The 22,935-nt window shown below is 38.1% G+C and overlaps 1 protein-coding gene across 1 annotated transcript in view; it reads left to right on the top strand.

Annotated features, from left to right (window-relative positions):
- Positions 1–22,935, top strand: part of ERBB4 (erb-b2 receptor tyrosine kinase 4) — a 796,211-nt gene that overhangs the window by 279,702 nt on the left and 493,574 nt on the right. Inside the window, exon 2 of the mRNA XM_016196749.2 lies at positions 22,071–22,222. Coding sequence (XP_016052235.2) covers positions 22,071–22,222 — 152 coding nt within the window. The remainder of the gene's footprint in view (positions 1–22,070; positions 22,223–22,935) is intronic.

Consider the following 22,935-nt stretch of genomic DNA (forward strand, 5'->3'; position numbering starts at 1 on the left):
AGACAAACTTTCAGATATCTAACAAAATATCACTAAAGCATAGCGAGAGGTAATAATCATAAATGCAATGCAGTGTAGTCCTGTGACATTGAAATCATTTCAGTAATTTTACAGTACATTTGAATTGCGGCACCACTCATCCGCTGAGTTTCCATTAACTCTGCTTAAACTCTCTCTGTCCACAAAGAAGCACGAGTGTCAAGTTTCCCCTTCATGCTCGGAGCCCTGGCTTGCATCGCAGCGCCGCAGAAGGTAATTGTTATTAATTAAAACATTCCGATCAGGCTGTGTTTTGTTTTAATGCATATTGAACGTGTTCGTAACCTCTGCTGTCTCCATTATTGGAAAAGGAAAACAAGAGAGTACTGTTCTATTACTCTCCCCGGGCCTCCTGGGGTTCCCCTGGTGTCATTGAACAGCCTTTTTGATTGGGTGATACCTTTAAAAAAAAAAAGAAGTAGGGACACAGTATTATAACACGTTGCAGAGCAGACTCATTATTGTCAAATTAGATTCACTGACCTTCACTGCCATTTACCAGGAAGAGACAGGCAACACATCAAGGACGCTTTGCAGTGAGTAAATCCACACCAAGTGCCACTCAGCTGAAACTGGCTTACACATACCTTTGTGCTGTTTTAACATGTAGGCTTTTAAACTTGCAGCAAATTAAATGCTCCGATACATCGGTTTAAGTGGGTAACGTATACAGAAATCTATGCACATGAATTTTTATTTTTGAAGTAAATTTTATTCCAAAGGACACTCACCAGATGCTTGTGTGCACACAAACACGCACGCACACAATCAGCGTTTCTATGTGAAATCCGCAGCTTCCTTAATTTATAGAAGGAATCAGTGGCTTCCGTACACATTAAAGTGGGGCTGGCATGGTCAAAGTTTGTGGTCCTTAAGTTAAAAAAAATCCTTTGAGTTATGCAAACCACTTTCCTCTCTATTTCAAAGTTATATCCCTTTTAACTCAGTATTAAGACAGAAGGCTGTACCCCTGGTAGAATGGCCATTGCTGAGGAATTCATTCATTCATTCATTCATTCATTCATTCATTCATTCATTCATTCATTCAGCCCAGGACACTGTTCTAGAAATATGTTCCCTAATAAATATAGCTGTTATAGAGTTGGCTGTTTCCTGTAGCTCTCATGGTGGCGGAGTCTAAGAATGTTCATCGGGTTATGCCTGCTTTATTTTCACAAAGTGATGGAATGTATTGAAACATGTTCTCATGTGTCTCCTTTTTGAAATTAATACTGTATGTGTTCATTTTCACACCTGGTAGTACTTCCTTCTACAAACTAGAACTTGCCAGATAAGGTGGAATTTGATTACATTTATATATTATACATCATAGATATATTTATTTCATGGGGAATTTGGATAATGGAGGTCATTCATTCCATTGAGTTTAAAATGTATAGTAATTCTTTAAAACATTTTTCTGTGCATCTAACCATTACTGTGGGCGTTAGTGTGCTCAGTGGAACTCAGGAACCATAGCAATAGATTTTGCTTTTTAAAAATATTTTGAGACGTGAGAATTAAGAAGTTAGATTAGTAAAGAAAGTGTAGAAATAATAGTATCCCTGCAATGAGAAGAGAGTAAATACCTGAAAGGGAGAGAAATTGAGAGAAGTTCAGGATGGTTGAGTGAAGAGAGCTAATTGTGCAAGGATGGATTGGGGAACGTGATGCTGAACAGCGAAGCCCAGGCAAACTATTAACAGATTTTAAGAAGGGGCTGCTACATGATCATATTTCATTGTTTTTTAATTCATGTTTTAAATTATGGTTGTATGCAAAGTGGTTTGGATTATCATGGATGTGTGCAATCAGGAAAAAGCTAGGAGGAGTGTAGACTAGGATAGTGACAGTAGGATGGCAGAGAAATGAAGATAATTAAAGCTATTTGAGATACGAAATCACAGTGACTTGGAGATGTATTTGTTGTGGGGTATGGGAGAGAGCTGAGTGGAAAATAAGCATTTGGCCTGCAGTAGCTAAGCGCTACTGGTGGTTGTTCACCAAATAAGGAAACACAAGAGGAGGAGAAGCTCATTTTGACAGAAGGACACGTTGAGTTTTGAGCATGTTGATTTTGCAGGGTTTTTAGACTTTCGAGCAGAAATGTGCAATAGGCAATGAACTATACCTGCAAAAGTTCAGAAAGAGTGATGTGGCCTAGAGATAGAAATCTGGGCACCCTCAGTATATAGATGCTAATGAAAGCCCCTGGAGTAGTGGGATTGTTGGAGGAGTACATGTAGAGAATGGAGGGAAAGCCTAAGTTCCACATGAAAACATTTAGATGGAAAGGCCAAGGAAGAGCCAGTGGCAAAGAAGGTGGAAGGGAATGTCCAGAGAGAAAGAAGAAAACCAGGAGCGTCAACACATGAGTGCAATGGAAGATAATACATTCTGTAAACCTGATGATTGACAGCTACTGTTTATTGGAGTCCTAGAATGTGCTCGGTACTATGTATGCCCAGTGCTTTATGTAGATTATTTTATTTAATCATCACAGTAACTCTAGAAGATATTATTAACTATCTTTTATAGAGGAAACTGAATCAAGGAAAAAATTAAGTAGCCCAAGGTCACAAAAATAGTAGATAATGGAACAGAATTGACCACAAGAAGACTTATTTTAGAGGCAGAGCTCTTAACTATGTTTTACAAAAATTGAGAATTCCAAATAGACCTAAATTTATAATAAGCAATACAACCATATGACCTATTAAATGATTATTTTTATGAGCAAATGTTTGTGATATACTTTAAATTAAAACCATGTTACAAAATTTTTGTAAAATATAATCTTCATTCAAATATATCTGAATAAAATGACCGAGGTTGCCTGGAATAGGAGTGGGACTGGGAACTTTCAAATTTAGTGACACTATTATTCACAAATGTTAAAAGTAGCTATTTTTGGGTGGTATGATTATGGATCATTCTTATGTGTACCACTTTATATTTCTAAATATTCTAAAATTATTATGTGTAAAATTTAAAGAAATAGATGAAATTTTTAAATGCCTACCTAATTATACTCCTGGTGGTGGTGGGGTAATGTGATTTTATATCACATTGCCACAGTATATGATTTAAAAATAAATAAAAGTAACTTCAAAAAAATATGTGAAAGCAGAACAAAGAACATGTATACATTATTAGATGGCAGCATATTTGTTTTAATTCTACAGCTCAAAAGTTTAATGAGGGGATTAGAATATGTTTGTTAAACCACAACATCACATGCTTTATACTATGAAACTATGTATCTTTCCGGTTGGAAAACAAATGCAAATTAGAAAGCTTAAAAATGTTGAATAAAATATAACATTTTCATTCATACTTAATGGCTAAAATATTGATTTCATTTAATCCAGAACTGATTGCAGTAACCTTTCTCAAGGTGGGTACCAAGTTATGGAAGCAATATTTCTGTTGGAGGTTAGGGTTATGGCCAATATTACTGTCATTATTTTTAAGAGGCAGAGACAGCCATTCTTCCTGAGCAACCCGCTATGAAGTTCAAGCATGCATGAGCAGAGTTTAGTGCCACAATCAAATAAAACTTACACTGAAGGTTATCTCACATGAATTTAATGATATGCATAATTGTTATTCTACCGCATGATAATTAGGCATGAATGTAAGCAGCTCTTGCAAATGATGCTAATTTGTATGACTAGCACAGCCAAACCGAGCACCAGCAGAATGAGTCGAGCGAAATAATGGGTAACCTCAGGAGGTGAGAGGTGTGAGGGGAGTCTGTGTCCACAGTAGAGTCTCAAAATGATACCAACTCAGAGGAACAAAGGTAGGCAAAGGCAGGTTGAGGGAAACGTGAAAGTGCAGAAGAGAAAATTGCTGTCACTAGTAATGAGCCGGATTGTGTCTCCGCGAAAGATATGTTGAAGTCCTAAGACCCAGTGCCTCAGAGTGTGGCCTTATTTGGAAATAGGTTATTGCAAATGTAATTAGTTAAAACGAGGTCATACTAGAGTGAGTAGACGCCTAATCCAATGTGACTGGTGTCATAAGAAGACAGTCATGTGAAGACAGTGACACGGGGAGAACATCATGTGGACATGGGGGCAGAAAGTAGACTTGTGTTGCCACAGCCAAGATGACAAGGGCTACCAGAGCTGGAAAAATCAAGGCAGGATGCTTGCCTAAGGTCTTTGAGGGGAGTGTGGCCCTGCCAGCACCTTGATTTCAAAATTCTAGCTTCCAGAACCGAGAGGATATATTTATTTTTCTAAGCCACTCATTTTGTGGGACTTCATGATGAAGGCCCTAGGAAAGCACTACTCTCATTTTGCAAGTTGCATCTCCAGCTCTGATTCTGGGTGATTTGGGGTACTTTATACATGAACAAATACTTATTGAATGCCTTCTGCTAGGCTAGTGTTGTTTTAGTGCTTTCTGCGTGCTAGTCTCTCTCTAGTGTTGAAAAAATACTTCTGAATAAACAAAGTGAATGAGTGAATTCTGTTTAGGGGTGAAAGAAGAAAGTCATTTTACTGTGTAAGGAAGAAGCAGGGATATTGGAAGGGTGCATTGTGTATGAGTGTGTGTGTGCGTGTGTGTGTGTTTGTATTTTTTTAATGTAAGAACATCTCAGTGTCTCTGTAAATTAAGACTAAGAGCATGGAAAACATTTCAACTGCATATACTACTGTGCTGCTGTTTCTGTCTTCCTGTAGGTGAGTCAAATATTTTTTCCCTTTGGTGATATTGTTGCCTTCAGATGTTATTGCATTTTATAAGTTGTTTATTTCCATGTAAAAGTTATAACACATTTTTAACTCTTTATGACCCATTTCATTTTATGAATCCATAAAAACAATAAATAATTTTTAAAAATGAAAAATAATTCATGAAATGAACCTACTGCTTTAAAAATTGTATGTAAACTTTTAAACGTGGTACTCCAGGCAGCAATTAGTTTTTGTAAATAGTAAGGCATAAAAAACAAATTAATGATAAACTACCCATATTTGTATGACAAATATCATTCATATAAATTTAGCAAATTAATATTAAAGATAAAATATAATAATTTGTTGACTGTTGACCAAATGTGGTATGTTTGGTCTATAAATTCTTTAAGGAAATCAAGCTTTTTTTTTTTAATCTTTGAGGCCTCCCTTTTTCATTGCCCCTCCACCCCTCCTTTATTCCAGTACCTTGCAAAGCACAGAGTGCACTTGTATTTCTCATGTTTCTTTCCCCTGGTATGAAGGGGAAATTATACCATTTGATATGTTTTACTGTCACATTTATTTTCAAACTGAAAGAGAATCCTGAAAATGGTAATATTTTATTCTTGTACTTCAGAGAGATAATACACAAGCACACCCACCCCTAAGGATACCTCTCGTCCTTTTGAATTTTACCAGGTGAGCTGGAGGTACCTGCTGACACGCTTACCCCTCCTTGAAGATGTGATGTCCTGAGGCCCGCTAGTTTTCAGGCTGCAGGAGAAAAATGAGACACTTGGGGGGAAAATTCCTAATACTGCTCAGGTGTTTTGTACCAGTTTTTCCCTTGTAACTTTTCTCTGTCCTGCATCCAAAGAATGTTCTCTGGGAATCGTGCTGCCCCCTGGTGCCACGTGGAGTAATAGAATAGGATCTTGAAGTTTAGTAACATGTATTCATTAATAATGAATGCAAATTCCAACATAAAGTCTGCAAAAAATAATTCAGTAAACAGTGTGAACGCCACACCTTAGTTCTGTGATATTACAACAATTATTTGCCATATCTTAGAAGAGAAAGGAAAGACAAATAAGAGAAGAGAGGTCATTGGACTGAGAACATTCGGGATGCTACCTTCACACTGTTGCAAATGTGAAGAAACTTAGTATTACGGTGCTTTAGGAAGTCAGTTCCTCCAATCAAGGGTTACTGCTAAGCTTCAAACAGACAGCAAAACAGATCTTTACAATGTTTCTCAAATGAACAGGATTTCGTTTTAGTAGATATGATTTTCTATCTGAGAAGCCCTATACCCCGAAGGAGATTTTCAATAGACGCATCCTCAATTTATTTAACTTTGCTTGAGAAGATGTCTCTTTTCTTTCTTTCTTTCTCAGATGTTTACAAAGAGATTTTTAGAGTTGCGCACTATAGTAGTTAGAGACTAGATGGTGGATGCTTCACTTTCATCTCTGAGTTTTATTCTTTGAGTTTTAGCCTGTGTGCTTTGGGGTAATAACCCTCAGGTGATGTGCCATTACAGAATGCAACGTAGAGGCTCTCTAGATAGAATTTTAGAACTGGCAGTGACCTGAGAGATCATCTCATCTAACTCTTAAGTGACTCTAGATTAAGTCCACATATTGTATTATTATGGAAAAATCCAGTTATTGCAAAATTATAATTCTTGCTTGAAAGGTGCAAATAATAACAACAAACAGAGATTTTTCTTTCCCAACCTTTTGCCACCTCCCCCAGAATTCCTTTCCTTTGCCAGTCCCCATATGAGTTTTATCCTGTTTTAACCGACACCTTCTAGAATGGAGATCCTCGTGTGTTGAGGGAGAACTGGGGTAGCGAAGGGAAGTCTGGCACACTCTTCTGCTGCCGTTTCCAAATCTATTGAGAAAGCAAATCCGGGACAAACAAAGACTTCGCGGCCCATGCAGAATCGGTGTTTGTGCAGCGTTAATTAAGAAGCATTAAATAGAGTGAATGCTTGCAGTAGTTAGGGGCCTCTCTGCAAAAAGCCCCCTAGCTGTTCAGAGATAAAGACTGTAGGAGTCCTAGAGCACTTCAAGTGTTGCTCCTGTTGCTATGGAATCTCAGTGCTTCAGAGCCAGCACAGTGCTTTCTGCACGGGAAAGTCCCCAGGCGACACTTGGCCCTCGAGTGGGCTGACTTTTCAAAGGAGAGAGAGAAGCAGCAGTCCACACATAGTTTCAAATGAAGAATATTCCTTAGCTGAGGATTGTTTTCTCTGCGAACTTAGCACCGTATGCTTCTAGAGTTCCACTGTCAACGATTTTTGGCACTTGTGTATTTGGCTATTTTTTTCAGTGTTGAGGTTGAAAACAGGGTGATATCAACAGAAGGCAGAAAACTGACTAGAAACCAGCCCCCAGCCTGTGACTCGTCAGGGTAGCCGACAAGGTGTGCGTTAGTGCTGTGAAGGGGCCCCGTCTAAAATGTAACTGGCACCGGGGTGAATAATGAATTCTGTACCTCGGCTCATTTTTAGGTGGAAAGCTGGAGATATTGGCCAGAGCTGAGTCAAGCAAAGATAGGAAGATGCCAGGATAACAAGCAGTTAAATGAAACCTCAGGCTTGCATCGGACCTTGATGAGAAGGGAGCAGTGACCTGGCCCCTGCTGGAGACACTCTAGGGAGCGCATGTGGGCCATGACCCGTGGGGGCAGATTAGGGGCAAGTTCCTTGGGCCTGAATAAGGGAAGGGCCAGTTCAAGCAGAGTTTTCCCAAGCAGCGCGAGAAGGGAACCAGGTCAATACGGGCCGGCAGTTTTAAAGGGGAGGCGAGAGATCATCAGAACCCTGAGGGCTCGAAAACAGGTTAGCGAAGTGAAGAATTCAGAAAACGGGGTGGGGGTGACCGGATAGAGAAAGCAAAGGGATTAGCGAAAGAACATACTATACCCGCAAACTCCACGGACACAGACGGCAGTTGGTGAAGACCAAGGGAGGGGATTTGTGAGTGGGGGGGCAAAGGGGGGGCACACCTGCAATAATGTCAACATTAACCATTTTAAAAAAAGAAAACAGGGTTAGAAGGTACCAGAGAAAGAGCCCAGGAAATTGGGCTTATGGTGTGCTGGCTGCAGGGCTCCGGGCTCAGGGCTCCGGGCTCCGGGCTCCGGGCTCAGGACTCAGGGCTCAGGGCTCAGGGCTCCAGGCTCAGGACTCAGGGCTCAGGGCTCAGGACTCAGGGCTCAGGGCTCCGGGCTCAGGGCTCAGGGCTCAGGGCTCAGGGCTCCGGGCTCCGGGCTCAGGGTTCAGGGCTCAGGGCTCAGGGCTCCGGGCTCAGGGCTCAGGGCTCAGGGCTCCGGGCTCCGGGCTCCGGGCTCCGGGCTCTGGGCTCCAGGCTCAGGGCTCCGGGCTCAGGGCTCCAGGCTCAGGGCTCAGGGCTCCGGGCTCAGGGCTCAGGGCTCCGGGCTCCGGGCTCAGGGCTCAGGGCTCCGGGCTCCGGGCTCAGGGCTCAGGGCTCAGGGCTCAGGGCTAGGCGGGCAGAGCCAAGCTTGGCTGTTGAATTGGCTGCATTAGATGGCAAGTTAGAGCAAGTGGACTGGGTAGCTCTCAAGTTGACTGGTCTGTAGCTTTTCGTTTTGTTTTGTTTTATCCAGGAAGACTGTGTAGCAATGTGTAGAAAGGCGCTCAGAGTCACTTATAAACAATGGTCTTTTCCCTTATCTTTAGTCCTAAAGGTGAGGCAATTTTAGGATGGCATAAGAAGCACTTTTGATACTGAAAGAAAGTTAATTTTATACTGAACAACCCTGAAATGTAATACCATTGGTACCGAATACCGTTTGCTGAGGAATATGAAGGTGCAGGCATGGGGTGAAAGAGGCCGGCATAGCCGGTGAGTGAGTGGAAGCTTGGCCGTGTCCAGCGTGGCTGTCGCTGGGAGATGGGGCTGCCACTCAGACTAGGAGCCAGAGGACTGCCGCTGGAAACAAACAGCTTACTTTTTTCTCTAGTGTCTGATGTACCAAATGGATTTTTTCACTATTACAATTTTTAAACTTAGCATACATGGGCAATGAAAATGTATGCATGCATACACTCATAGTTTTTCAAAGCACTCAGAAAATGTTGGCATATGCTTACAAGAAACAAATATGCTTAAGTTTATAGAAGGCTGCTGAGTAAACATTCAATTGATTTTTTTTTAATCCCAGAAAAGTGGTGTATGAGTGTGAGGTATAAACTGTTAATCAATTAAGTCAAGATAAATGCTAAGACTGGAAATTTAAAAAAGTATTCTACACTTAAGCTATATCAAATCCAGTGTTTTACTTTATGTTCTTTAGCCTCTTAATTTTGGTATTATTATTTGCTCCGTCCAGGTCACAGTACACTAGTCTCGGTTAAAATCTACAAATCTTTGTCCTATTCCTGGTCTCCCTAACTAGTAATAACAGAACATAGGAAATATGAAAATAGAATAAATTTGGTATATAAATTTTAGGGAAATGTAAATTGAGTGAATAGTTCAGACCTTTTCTAAAAAAAAATATTTAGTCAGGTGTTGGAGGTAATGATGGTTATGGAATTTTTCAAAGACTTTGGGAGTATTCATGGTGAGGTGAAAGGAGTCACTTAAAACAAATGGTAGAGTTGTGTGTGAGTTGAATAACAGATGACAATTAAATCACCTTTTGATTATTTGGAAAAGTCGTTTGGAGAAAATAACTTTGGCTATTGTGGCAGGATCTCAATTCCTGGATAATCTTGAGTAGCAAACAGGTGACTAGGATTTGATTGAACAGGTAACGACACGTGAGTGATATTTAACACCATCTCCAAAGAAGAAGCCCTCATGTGCACAAGTGGTAGTGAAACATGTATTGGAGAATTCATGTTGAAAGTAAACTCACAATCCTAAAGAAGAAAAATATCAGGCCGGATCCAGCAGAGGCCCCTAATAACCAGAATTGCAATGGCGGTCAAAGCTCTCATCTACCCCTGATTGATTTCTAGTTAATTTTTCTGTATCTAATTAACTTCTATTTGGACAATATGTAAAGAGGAGGAAAACAGGGTTGAAACAGAGTTAGTCCATGGAAGAGCAGATTATCACCTCTCACTTTTCCCGTGAATATAGAAACGTTTAATCCACTGATTTTTACTGAATGCCATTTTTTTGTGTTTCTTCTCAGCGAGTCACTCGAAATACCAAGTTAAAGATATCTAGTATTGGCTGCAATTTTTGCCATCTCATTCCTAGATAAAAAATTTCAGAACCTCTTTCAGAAGTCACTGTTTTCCAGGATACCCAAAGTTTAAATTCCTGGCAATTACTTTAATGACTTTGGCTCTTATAAAATCATCTCTTAAATAATTTAGGATCAAGAAGGTTAATATGAATAAGACTGCTTTAAAAATTCTACAACACTTTTTAAATGCTATTAACTGTAATAATAGCTATAAGAATAATTTAATATTCAAATCCACTGACATTAAGCTGTCATACCATTGTGAAGTGCAGCTATGCATGTATTTAGGCAAACATGATCTTTGAAATTGGAATTTACAAAACAGTCAAATTCAGTGGTGATTATTTCCATTACAAAAAACTTACTTGTTTACGAAATGATTTTAAATTTCAGAAGTACATTAAAATTATGATGAAGCACATGATTTAGTTGAACTTTTTTGAAGATTATGTTCATCATGTAATATTGGGTAGCTTCTGAATACATGTAAAGAATGCTTTTGTTAAACGGACTCTTAAAAATCAAACTTTCTTTTTAAATGATATTTAACTTCATTTAACCTGGAATTGAAATAAAAGAATCTTGCTAAGGATCTATTTTCTAATTATATAATCGACTAGTGCTGTTCAGCCAAACGCTCTGAAGCACCATGCCAAATTTCATGATGTTGTTCTGCTACTGGCTGCACAACCGAAGCTCGGGAACCCTTTCCACGTAGCTGGACGGTTTCCTGAGGCCCTCTGAGTAAGGCGAGGCGCGGAGCCGGGTGCCCATAGCCCCGGAGGAAGAGCCCTGCTCCCCTTCTGCCCTGGACTAGCTCTCTGACCTCTCTTGAGCACTTGAACTTACCTTGTCTGTTTTCTCATCTATATGTATAAACTGGACTTGATCTCTAAAGATTGTTTAACATATAAAATGATTTTAACATTCTGATAAATAACATTTAGTTTACATATGAGCAGGGATTCTAGACAGAATTCTAACACTTTTTAGCCAACCATCCATCCATCCATTAAATATTGATCAGATGCCTACTATGGGTCAAGTAGTTGTAAATGATGTATATTTATATCAGGAAATAAAACAGACTTTCTGTTCTTATAGAGCTTATATTCTAAATAAAGATATAATGTGGCTGGCAGTGATAAGTATAAAGTGTAATGTTTTAGAAAAGTGCTAGTCAAAGTACCATGCAGGGACCAATGCCAGGCTGTTGCTGTTCCTCAAGACAAATTCGTATGTTGATAATAAGCATTTAGAAACTTACAGAAATGTCCAAAGATAGGCAAGATAGTCCTATGATCAGATCTTAGTAAGTCAAACATCATGGGAGATGATATCAGAAAAGTAGCAGGGCTTCCGATTGCATGAGGATCTTGTAGATCAAGATAAGGACTTTTAAATTCTGATTAACATGAGGAACCTTTGGAGATACTTGAACAAAGGGGATAAGTGATTCGATTAAAGGGTGAAAACATATAAAATCTCTTGTATTCGATACAGAAGAGCCCGAGAAGACAAGAAGAAAGGCAGGAGCATCCGATGGAAGCCTGTCGCCCTGCTCATGTAGAGCTGCGGTGACTTGAAGTAGAGACAGTCAGGTGTGGCCGATGGTGCCAGGCTGGTCTCACCGACATTTGGAAGGCAGAGTTTAGGGGAATTGTGTGTGACTTAGATTAGTGCTCTTAGAAAAGATTTTTACCTGAGTAACTGGCTACCTTTGCATGCATTTCCTTTATTCAATATGGTGACAAGTTTAAAATATTAGTTAGAATGCATTTCCATTCCACTTGTATCTCTATGTAAACAGTTTAAGTGATTTAGCTTAACTTTTTTATTTACCTTCTAGAAAATATTATTTTTGCACATATGAAACTTGCCAGCTACATATTACACATTTTTTTAGTTATACAATATGGAGAAGTTATATTTATTTGCACAGCCTTTCAAAGATTCACATGAAACTAGAAATGACAGTGCAAGTATTAAATAATTTTAAACCTATAATTCAGGTCTTTTTTTCTTAGTACTAGTCTCATTTTATATAAAGAAAGGAAATCATAGGTCATTTTTACTTTTAAAGTAGAATCTGATGCCTCAGAATTCATATGCCTTAGCATTAAATGTGATGTTTTTGATACGAAACTGTCTTAGATTAAATAATTTAGGAACTTTATAACACGTTTTGGCATCGATTCTTTTATTATCATTGCCTAAACATTTTTGATGAAACCAAAATGAAAGAAAAAGTTCAAATGTGTCATTACTATCTAGTAAATGTGATATCCTTCTAAGTTTTTTTAAAAAGAATTTCTCTTAAAGGTACAGACATTTCTGAGGTCACATTCAATAATAAAAAAAACAATGTTAAATGTCACTTCAGCTGTTTTCGTGTTATGTTGAATGATGTAGGTTCTACTAAAAAGTTGGACTTTTACATTTTAATCTTACTATAAATTTGGTTACTTTTTGATGCCATGTAATAAAGCTTCCAAGTAGGATATCAGATTTTTTGGAAATATTTTATTTTTCCAGCACTATTGAGATACAACTGACATGTAACATTGTGTGAGTTTAAGTTGTACAACGTGTGGATCACTTATATATCATATTGCCAAGTGATTACTACCACTGGAGCGTTATCTAATAACACCTCCATCCTGAAACGTAATTGCTGTTTCTTTTTTATGGTGAGAAAATTTAAGATCTACTCTGTTAGAAACTTCAAATATATTATACCATATTATTAATTATAATCACCATGCTTTATGTTAGATCTCCAGACCATATTCATATTATAACTTTTGCTCAACACCTCCCCATTTCCTCCATCCCCTAGCCCCGGGCACTGCCACTCTGCTCTCTGTTGAAGACAACAGGATGGCAGTTCCTCAAAAAAACAAAACAAAACATGGAGCTACTATATGATCCAGCAATCCCACTTTCGGATATATAGCCAAAGGTAATGAAAACAGGATCTCTAGGGACATCAGATCATTAAACCCAACTTTCATGGACAAACATCCCAAACTGATTGTCTGTGTAGCATCCAGTACCCCATTAGCTAATGTTTGAAGATTGTGGAATGCAGAGGGAAGTTGCTGGCGATATTACTGGTAGCATGTCTTGGTGATATCTCACAACTATAAAATCTTATTTCTGAATTAAATAAAATGAAAGAAAAAAATCCAAAAAGAAAAACTCACAACATACAGTTGAGTCATACAGTTAAGCCTGAAATGCACTATATAGTTATGAAAAGTAAGCCTACCCTGTCTGTATCAGAGAAATTTCTTTTTGTCGTATCTGACCAGTGAAAGAGAAGAGGTCTTCACAGACTGGCTTACTGAACAAATCATTTGTAAGGTGTGCTATTTCTTTAGACACAGATGCTGCTGGATACATTTATATCATTTACTACTCTTACAGAGAAAGGCCTCCTGGACAATGGCTTCTCACAGTGATGTCCACCTTTTATTATACAAAGCTACATGTATTTTTTTTCGGATTCATATTTTATTGCAGATAAGATGAATTTTGACATTGGGAGTCTTGTTCATTGACAGTGAATCAGTCGGGAAAAATTATCTTTAATAGCAGCCCAACTAAATTTGTAAACTAATGTTATTCCTAAGATTTATACAAAGAATTTCTATCAGAATGTGAGATGTTATAAACTTGAGAAGGGGATCTTATTTTTTCTTTCACACCTAGCCAGAAGCCACGTATGGTTGCCCAGTCGGGGCTGTTGAGTAAATGCATGACAGAACAAGTGAGTGAATGACAGAGATTGCCCTAGAGACTTCTATCTCCTGGTCAAACACCTCATTACAGTTAGTATTTACAGTTGATTATGTTGTGAAAATAACCACCCACAGCTCACCTAGATCTTTTTTAAAGCCACCAAACTGCCGACGATTATGGAATCTGATTTCTAGAATAATAGATGGCATTATGAGAAAACTGTTTAAAATAAATTATAACATGACGTATTTTATTATGTAGTCTGTATCACTATCAGATGGGTGCTTTTTTTGTGACTAAGAATCCCAGATTAAAATGTCCAAAAATTATGTTAGAGGGTGGTCTCAGATTAGGATTTTCATGCACATGAACTGAAGATACAGTGAAGGATCTTTAGTCAAAGCGTTGTCTGTCCGCTGATTGCCTTCCTCTTACCCCAAGTCTACGAATAGCATACTTTTCATTTGAAGGAACTTTTAGTTATTGAGACACAGTTTTACCTGGAATAAACCACTTTGGATGAATAATCCAGGACAGTGGAGTTAGCCAAGGCCTTTGCTTACAGTTTTGTAGGTGCATCGCTGCAGAAAGGCTGTGATCTAGGGGACACAAGGGAGTAAAATGCAGCCCACATCCCGATGGCCAAACCACATGTTCCCTACCCAGCACGAAGCTTATTTCACCCAGAAGAGGGGCATCTGACTGCGTTTGTCCAAAGGCTCCAATTGCCCCAGAGCAGCCCTGGGTTGTAGGACGCCTTAAGGAGAGAGGAACCTTGAAAAGGACCATGTGGGTGACAACAGTGCCACTTTCACTCTCACTCTTTCTCAACTTTGCCCATTACTGATATAGTTTGATTGACTGTCCCTAGAGCATACTTATTATATTTCATGTTATCAGTCAGGTGAACACTGGCTGATGGAAAGAACAAAAAAGAAAGCTTCATCCTCAGACCAAGGCGACAGAAAGGCCGTAGTCTTTCTTAAGTTACATCTTTATCAGTGCCTAAGACACCGGCCTTGATACGTAAGAACCAGTATTACATTAGGAACATCTAGTCCAATTTCTTCTTTTAAATACTTCTAACAGGGGAAAAATCCCACAAACTGCTACTTGAATGGCAGTGAATGGCAAAGGTCTCACAGTGATAAGGCATCACAGGCAGGCTGGTTTTTTTATCACACGCAAGGGGGTGGTTGAAGGCATGATAAACTAGAGAAGAAAGGTGGTTGCTAATGTTTACACGCTCCACTCCCAGTGGCATTTCACCAGTTTGGAGGTTCACACTGTCTCTCTTAATCTGGGAGAGTGAGTCCAGATTCACAGCAAGACTTCAAGGAGAGCCAGATGATGGGGCAGATGGCAGATGACTAATTTGGCAAGCCCTGATGAGTGGAAATTGTTTGCTTTAATTGCTTGTCAAGTCCAGTACCTACATTAAAGTTAAGGACCTAGCACTTCCACAGAAAATGAAATACTACAAAGTAAATAAGAAGGACTCTTTGTGTTTGGTGGGGGGAAGGGAGGTGATAAAAACAGCTGTGAGGGTATTGTGGCAAGAAAGTCATCAGGAATATACAATTTTTTCAAGAATAGATGACAGAAATATAATTTCTCAACTTGTGAAGTGTTTCTATTATGTTTTTAAGCTTTCAACATAGGAATTCTGTGAAACATAATTTAAGAAAAAATCCAATGAAACATTTAAAGGCAACGAAATGTTAAAGAACTGGAACGAAAATTTATATGTGAGTAGTTACAAGTCAGTTCTGATGGCCTATATAATGATTTTAAAATTATTTGTAGTTATTTTAACTTTACTAAGCTAACCTTTGAGATACAAAATGGAAAAAAATATTACAAGAATAACCTATTATATGGGGAAAGCAGACGACTCACAAAACACCATTCATAAATGGAGACAATCATGTATAATTTTTGGATCTATCATGTATTTTATAATCTCCAATGATGAGCTTGTTTCCCCGTGCAATATAGTTTAGCATTTTAAGCATCTCTGAAGGCATGTAGAGACTAGCATAAATAAACAAAGATAAAATACAGATCAAGTAAATTTTAGATGGATCAGCACAGAGCAGTGACATTTGAGCAAAGATCCGAACATACATTCTTACAGGCTATAGTAAGAAGCTTGGATTTTATAATAAGTGCGACTAGAAGCCAAGGATTGTTTTTAGTAAGGGAGTCATGTGAATGATTTATATATATATATATATATTTAATCTTCACCTGAGGATATGTTTTTCATTGCTTTTCAGAGAGAGTGGAAGGGAGGGAGAGAGAGAGACACGGATGGGAGAGACACACCGACTGGTTGCCTCAGCTGGGCCGGGGATCCAGCCTGCAACCGAGGTCCTTGCCCTTGGCTGGAATTGAACCTGAGACCCTTCAGTCCACAGGCGGATGCTCTAGCCACTGAACACACTGGCCAAGGCAATGATTTATATTTTTAAAGAGATCACCCTGTCTCCGTGCAGAGAATGCACTGATGGGGCAGAGAGGGAGCCCAGAAGTCAGTCAGGAAGATGCTGTCCAAGTTTGTGGGGGGGACCGCTGGGCAGCTGGGGGGAACCGCCGGGCAGCTGGGGGGGACCGCCAGGCAGCTGGGGTCACATGACTATAGCCGGAAAATGGCAAGTCTGGCCCCATTTCGGATTCATTGTGAACACAGAGCTGCCAACACCGGCTGTCTCCACGGAGCCATGATAGCCTCAGTAACAGGCCCTGAAAATGTTTGCTCCTCACGTTCTCTTTAAATATTTTATGTTTTGAGGTTTACTACAGCTCCAGCTTTCTAAATACTCAGCACAACACTGTGCGTTAAACGAAAGCATACTTTTTATGTTAACATTCTTGAAAGAGCAAGCAAGCACTTATTAGTGTTAAAAGAGATAGAAAAATTAGAGAATTTTTACCTGGTTACTAAATATTTTTTTATGCAGACAGTCCTTGAATGATGCACACACAATACACACAGAGCTTATCCATACTCCTTGCTTCTTACCTTCCCAGGTGCCTTTTAAAATGACATGAGCTCTTACAAGAGACCTTGGACATTTTTTTTTATAGATTTTTGTTTTAAATATATCTTTATTGGTTTTCAGAGAGAGGAAGGGAGAGGTAGAGAGAGAGAAACATCAATGATGAGAGTCATTGATCGGCTGCCTCTTGCATGCCCCCGACTGGGGATCGAGCCCGCAACCTGGGCATGTGCCCTGACCGGGAATCCAACCGAGATCCCCTGGATCCCAGGTTGATGCTCAACCGCTGAGCCACGCCCAGCCGGGCAAGACCTTGGACATTTTTATCAATGTACAGGGTGTCCCAAAAATACGTACACTCTTTGAATATCATTATTAATTCCAATGGGATAAATCTGAAAAGAAAGACATCAATTGAGCTATCAGCTATTAAAGTGCAACATTTTTGGGGACATCCTATATATTGTTCATGGTACTAGCTCACAGTAGATGCTAAATAAATAATTATTCATTTCTTAATTCATAGTTCATGTAAGCATTCAATTTGAAATTTAGGTGAAAGTTTCACTTACATTTATATATTTTTTTCTCTTCTTGTCTTTCTTGTGTAAGCCAATGGAATACTGGTTTCCATAGCCATAACGGGAGTAGAAGCAATACTGATTTTTAGTATTAATATGGGTATTGTTAATGTATCTTCATTTTGCTTCTAATGTATTTGCCCCATGAACCAAGTGAATAATTTTGTTAATCAACCTTTTTTTATATTGCTTCAAAATCCTAATTATAGTCTTATTTTTAATTTTTTTATTTTTTATTGAATTAAGTTCACTCACTGTTGGGTGTAAATTGTAAGTCAAGAAGAATTAAAAGCCATGTTTGCTACTATAGCTACATTTACAATGAAATTGGACCAAATAGAATAATTGGAGATTTTGTTAAGGCCTCACATACAGCTCTACTTCTGGAGTTACAGTTGGAATGAAAACTCTAAGGAGCACATGAAAATTGTGGATTTTGAAGCTTGAACCATTGTAAGCTTATATTTTAAGGACTTCATAATAGTGTTGGCAAAGGAGGCTGAATTTTGTTAAACTTGTTTTGGCTAGTGGGATGATTTTTCAATTCTGTTTGATAAACAGCTGTGTGAAATCAATGAAACTTGATGGTTTTAGCATTGTCTTGTATACATTGCCTGATTGTAAAATCGATTGACAAATAGAAGTTGTGAGGCATTCAGTGAGGGCATCGTGAAGACACATACAAATGATTTTTACACATCTACCCAAATTAGTTCTTTTAAAACCAAGTCTGTCTTTCAAGATGAAAGTTTAAAAGAATATTTAACTGATTACAGGTAGCTCGAGTCAAACAAATATACAGGAGATTCTCTCTGAGACAAAAATGTTTCCAAAATGGAACTGTGTGTAGTAAAATTCCAAAGACCAGAATGTTTGGAAAATAGATTATTCTGATTAATCAGATTTTCTGTTTATTGGAGAATTATTTTGTTGTTGAAAAATATTTTTTGTATGATATATATAAAACAAAGCTGATCATTGATTGAACAATGGACACTGTTCTGAATAGAGGGTCATTATCTGAATAGTAGTTAAAACTGTTTTATAACAATTAAATTAATATTATTAAAAGGTAATTTCTTGCAAAGCACTGTGCTCTATAGCTCAGCAGATTCAAAATAATGATTAATATATTGCACCTGTCTTCAAAGAGTTTACAGACTTTGTGAGTTTCTTATATAAATATATTTTGTAATAAAAATTAATAATTTTCTATTGTGTACCTTTTATATATGCAGATGAGAAACATGCAAAAATCCGTTACAGTTATATTAATAGATGTTTCTCTCAAAATTTGTTTAAGATTCTATAGAGAAGAATACACTAAGTATTTTAGAAACCTTTTCATTTAGATGTTTACATACTGATTTTTAATATGCTAATATTAAAGTAAGGGTTTTATTTCCAATTGAAAGAAACTTGTAGAACTCCAGTTGTACATAAATTGCAATGTGTCATTGTATATATTTTGGAAATGGTGCAGCGAGTTAACTGATTAATTACCCTTATCAGTAATTGCATTAAAATATAAGATTGTCTTCAAAGGAATTTAAAATAATTGAAATCCATATTTCATGAATTGATATAATAGTAGCTTTTTCTAGCAGACATTTAACAAGTTTACAAATATTTTGTTTATAAATTTGCTGAGAGTAATAAAATGAAGATCATGGATTATGGTGTTTCTTAGACTGTCTCTAGAATGTATTGGAAAAAAAGCTGGATTTTGATCTCGATGACAAAGATCATGTACATAAATCAATTGTTTCTTATATTCTCCTCTCGTGTTGGATATTATTGTAGTTATCAATAGAAATTCCTATTTTTAGTGTTTGTTGGTTTTAGCGACAATGAAAACTTCCACAGGACCAGTAAAATATTCAGATGATCAGGAATGATTTTGTAGTTTCATTGTGATTTGAATAAATTCAGTGAAACAACCAGACAGAATTGTTAAAATTACTTAAGGTCAAAAGCATATAATTTAACTAGAATTTAATCCTTTCTATGTATTGTATTTTAGCAGCTAGGAACAAAGTTCACCATTATCCTAATGTTAATGATAAACAATGTAAAACCTCAATTGTTTGAAAGCCCTGATTCTTTTTCGCTCACTTCTCAGTCTCTCTAAAGCATTTACTTCATCCTTAGGGTCCAAGGTGGTGGTTCAAGTTTAAGCCTCCGCATTTCTATCTCAGCCAACAGGCTGGAGAAAGGCGTGAGGAAGAAAGGAGGCCAAGCCGGGCTCCAACCAAGGTTTAAAGAAAGCTGTAGGAAGGGATCATACAACATGTCACAACCTAGTCCCTTGCTAAGCTTACCTCCAAAGCGATTAGAGAAAGGTCATCTTCATTTGGGGTGGCAACCTGCCTGGCTGACACTGTGCAGTCTGTTACTGTAGCAAGAAGAGAATGGATGTTGAGGATCCTAGATGTCTTTGCATCTGACCTTATCACCACTGAAAGTGCATCTCAAAGGCAACAAATGGACTCCAGCATGGTATATGAGGGACTGGCATTCAGATGGGAGAATTCCTAGGAGGTGATAAGCATAGGACTCTGGACAGAGGAGGTGACACTGAACATTTCTTTATATGTGAGATTTCAAAGAGAAATAGTCTAAAGATTATGTATTGATTTTCTAGGGCTGTCATAACAAAGTACTACAGTCTAGGTGGCTTAAAACAACAGCAATCTATTCTTTCACAATTCTAGAGGCTAGTAGTCCGATATCAAGGTATCGTAGGGTCATGCTCCTTCTGAGACTCTGGGTGGAATCTTTCCTTGCCTTTCCCTCACTTCTGGTAGTGACCATCAGTGGTTGGCATTTCTCGGATTGTAGCTGCATCACTCCCATCTTTGCTTCTGAGGTGACATGGCTCTCTCCCTGTGTAATCACGTTATATTTTGCTCTTCTTAGGACAACACCACTCATATTTGATTAGGGCCCACCCTAATATTGTCATTTTAACTTGATTACATCTATGAAGACCCTATTTCAAAATAAAGTCACATTTGCATGTACTAGGAGTTAGGACTTCTGTAAATCTTTCAGAGGGACACAATTCCACTATTAAAAGAGCATTTCTAGAAAATACACAGTTTGATGAGCTTTAGAAATCCAGACAAGAAAAGGTTGTGTTCTGTGTTTGTTTTTATAATGTGCTTATAATATGATTAAAAGTTTACATTATTGTTCAAAACTTTTAGATTCCAACTTCTGTTATTTTTAATGTCGCCAGGCAAAAGCAGGCTTAAGGTGGCCCTAATTATTAAGATATTCCCAGCTAGAATTTTATCTCCTTCCTGTACTGAAACCCATTTCACTGAACACCACATCAGGATCAGGACTACTTTGTCATTTCAGTGTACATGACACTCAAATGTGTGTATGACACGCTTACCAAGCTGTGTTTCCAGTGTCTTCAAAGTTTACACTATATATCTTACCTAAAATTTAATGTATATTATGTAACTTACTCAAAGAAGATTTATTCACTATCCAGTTTTTAAACTTTACATACTATTTTATAAGATCCATAATATAGCTTTTCAGTCCATTGAAGATTCAAATTGGTGCTTCAATGGTCTAGACTTTGTTCAGGCAGGTGAATAAGCCATGAGACATAATAACTAAAGCTCTGACTTCCAGAGGACAGAAAGTATATCAAAACAAAACCCAAAAACACACGTTTGTACACTCGTGTGTTCACATGTGAACAGATTTAAGAACCATGCCCCCAAAGGTGGAAAACAGATCATTTATTAACAGCCTATTGTACTGCAGAACATTGATGAATATATGTAGTGATGCCCCTGTTTATATCAAAAAGGTTAAATTTTATTATGTAATCTTTTTGTAGTGTATGCTTTTAAATATCTCAATCCAAGTTGTTTAATATTTATATTTTAAAAGATAGTATTTTGTGGGTTTAAAAGGGCAAGTTTTAAAAGGGCAAGTTTGCAATAGAGAAATATTTTTAAAAAAATCATTACTTTATTGCCTTTTGATTTTCACTTATTTGCAAATATAGAATTTACCCTGTTAGAAAATAGAGTGAATTATAAGTACAAAAGAAAATCTTGTTCAAATGAGATTAAATTATTCATCTGCTTGGTCTGCTTATAGGAATGTGATTCTTTTAAATTTATCTCCTTGCTATGCCTTTCTGTGGAACCTATGTCTTCTCACTCACTGTTGTTCGCACATGCAACTTATGAATATAAATGTGCAATATTACTTATATGTGAATCTTAAAAAAGGGGGCTCATAAAAGCATGAGGGGAACTCATAAAAGAATGGTGAGTTCCAGGGGTTACAGGTTAGGGGAAATGGGGGGCATGTCAGAGTACCAACTTCCAGTTATGAGTAAGTTCTGGGGATCTAGTGTATAGCATGGTGGTTAGAGTTAACTATATTGTGTGATCTACTTGGAAGTTGCTAAGAGTAAATCTTAAAAGTTCTCACCACAAAAAAGAAATCGTAATTATGTGAGATGATGAAGGTGTCAGCTAGCTATTGATAATCATTTTGCAACATATGTATATCCAACCAGCATGTTGCACACCTTAAACTTACACGATGCTATGTCTCAATAAAGCTGGAAAAAATAAAAGCGAAGATATCAGTGTGGGCTACAGGTCTTAATGGCCTTTGCGATGTTTTAATTCAGGGCATTGTATTTAATTCAGGGCTGTGGAACACAGAGCTGAGGGAGGTGTTATTGTCCGCGTCGTATAAAGGTTATGTGACTCCCCGTGTGTCTTCTTGTCTCGCAGTGTGCGCAGGAACAGAGAATAAGCTGAGCTCTCTCTCCGACCTGGAGCAGCAGTATCGAGCCCTGCGCAAGTACTATGAGAACTGTGAGGTGGTCATGGGCAACCTGGAGATAACCAGCATCGAGCACAACCGGGACCTCTCCTTTCTGCGGGTAAAGTCTCTTTCTGTCTCTTCTTTTTCAGTGAACAGTGGTCTCATGATGCATAAAGATAGACCAGCTTGCTGGCCCACGGGGACCGTGTCGGTGGCAGAAGATAAGAAATGCCAAGACACCCAGAGAGATAATAGGGGAGCACTGCCATCATGATGGGCATCCTGAGTTTAGAGCAGCCACCGTTGCCCTACGATGGATAAAGATTCTGCCAGGGCGTAGTGCGTGACATCTAGCAAGTCTGTCTTTTTTCTGAATTGCATGCAAGAGGAAAATTAGGAGAGTCAAAGGACCAGTCAGATATTAATTGGTAGCTTTAGCTAGTAATCTCCTTTTCTGCCCCTTTTTCTGTCACTTTAGAAAGTTTGGATTATTTTATATGACTGTAATGAGACTGATACTGTTAACTTTAGAAGAAAAAAATCACGTCTGTTTTTGAAAACCTGCAAATTATTTAAAGTACACTCACAGGAAATTACAAGTACTGATGCGGGTCGACATCAACGCATGCGGTCCGTGTATGCAGTATATGAAGTTACCCAGAGACAGCGAGGGTCTTTTTACAAACTTGCTCTGGCTTGCGTCTATCCTTAGTCTGTTAAACGGGCTCTCGGAGTGTTTAATGCCTACAGGTTTTTATATTTCGCTTTCACTGAAATAGGATTAGGGAAATCTGAACTTCAAAGAGACTTTGGGGATGCAATCATTTGTAT

Source organism: Miniopterus natalensis, chromosome 8 (assembly GCF_054644295.1).
Source record: "Miniopterus natalensis isolate mMinNat1 chromosome 8, mMinNat1.hap1, whole genome shotgun sequence".
Classification (NCBI taxonomy): domain Eukaryota; kingdom Metazoa; phylum Chordata; class Mammalia; order Chiroptera; family Miniopteridae; genus Miniopterus; species Miniopterus natalensis.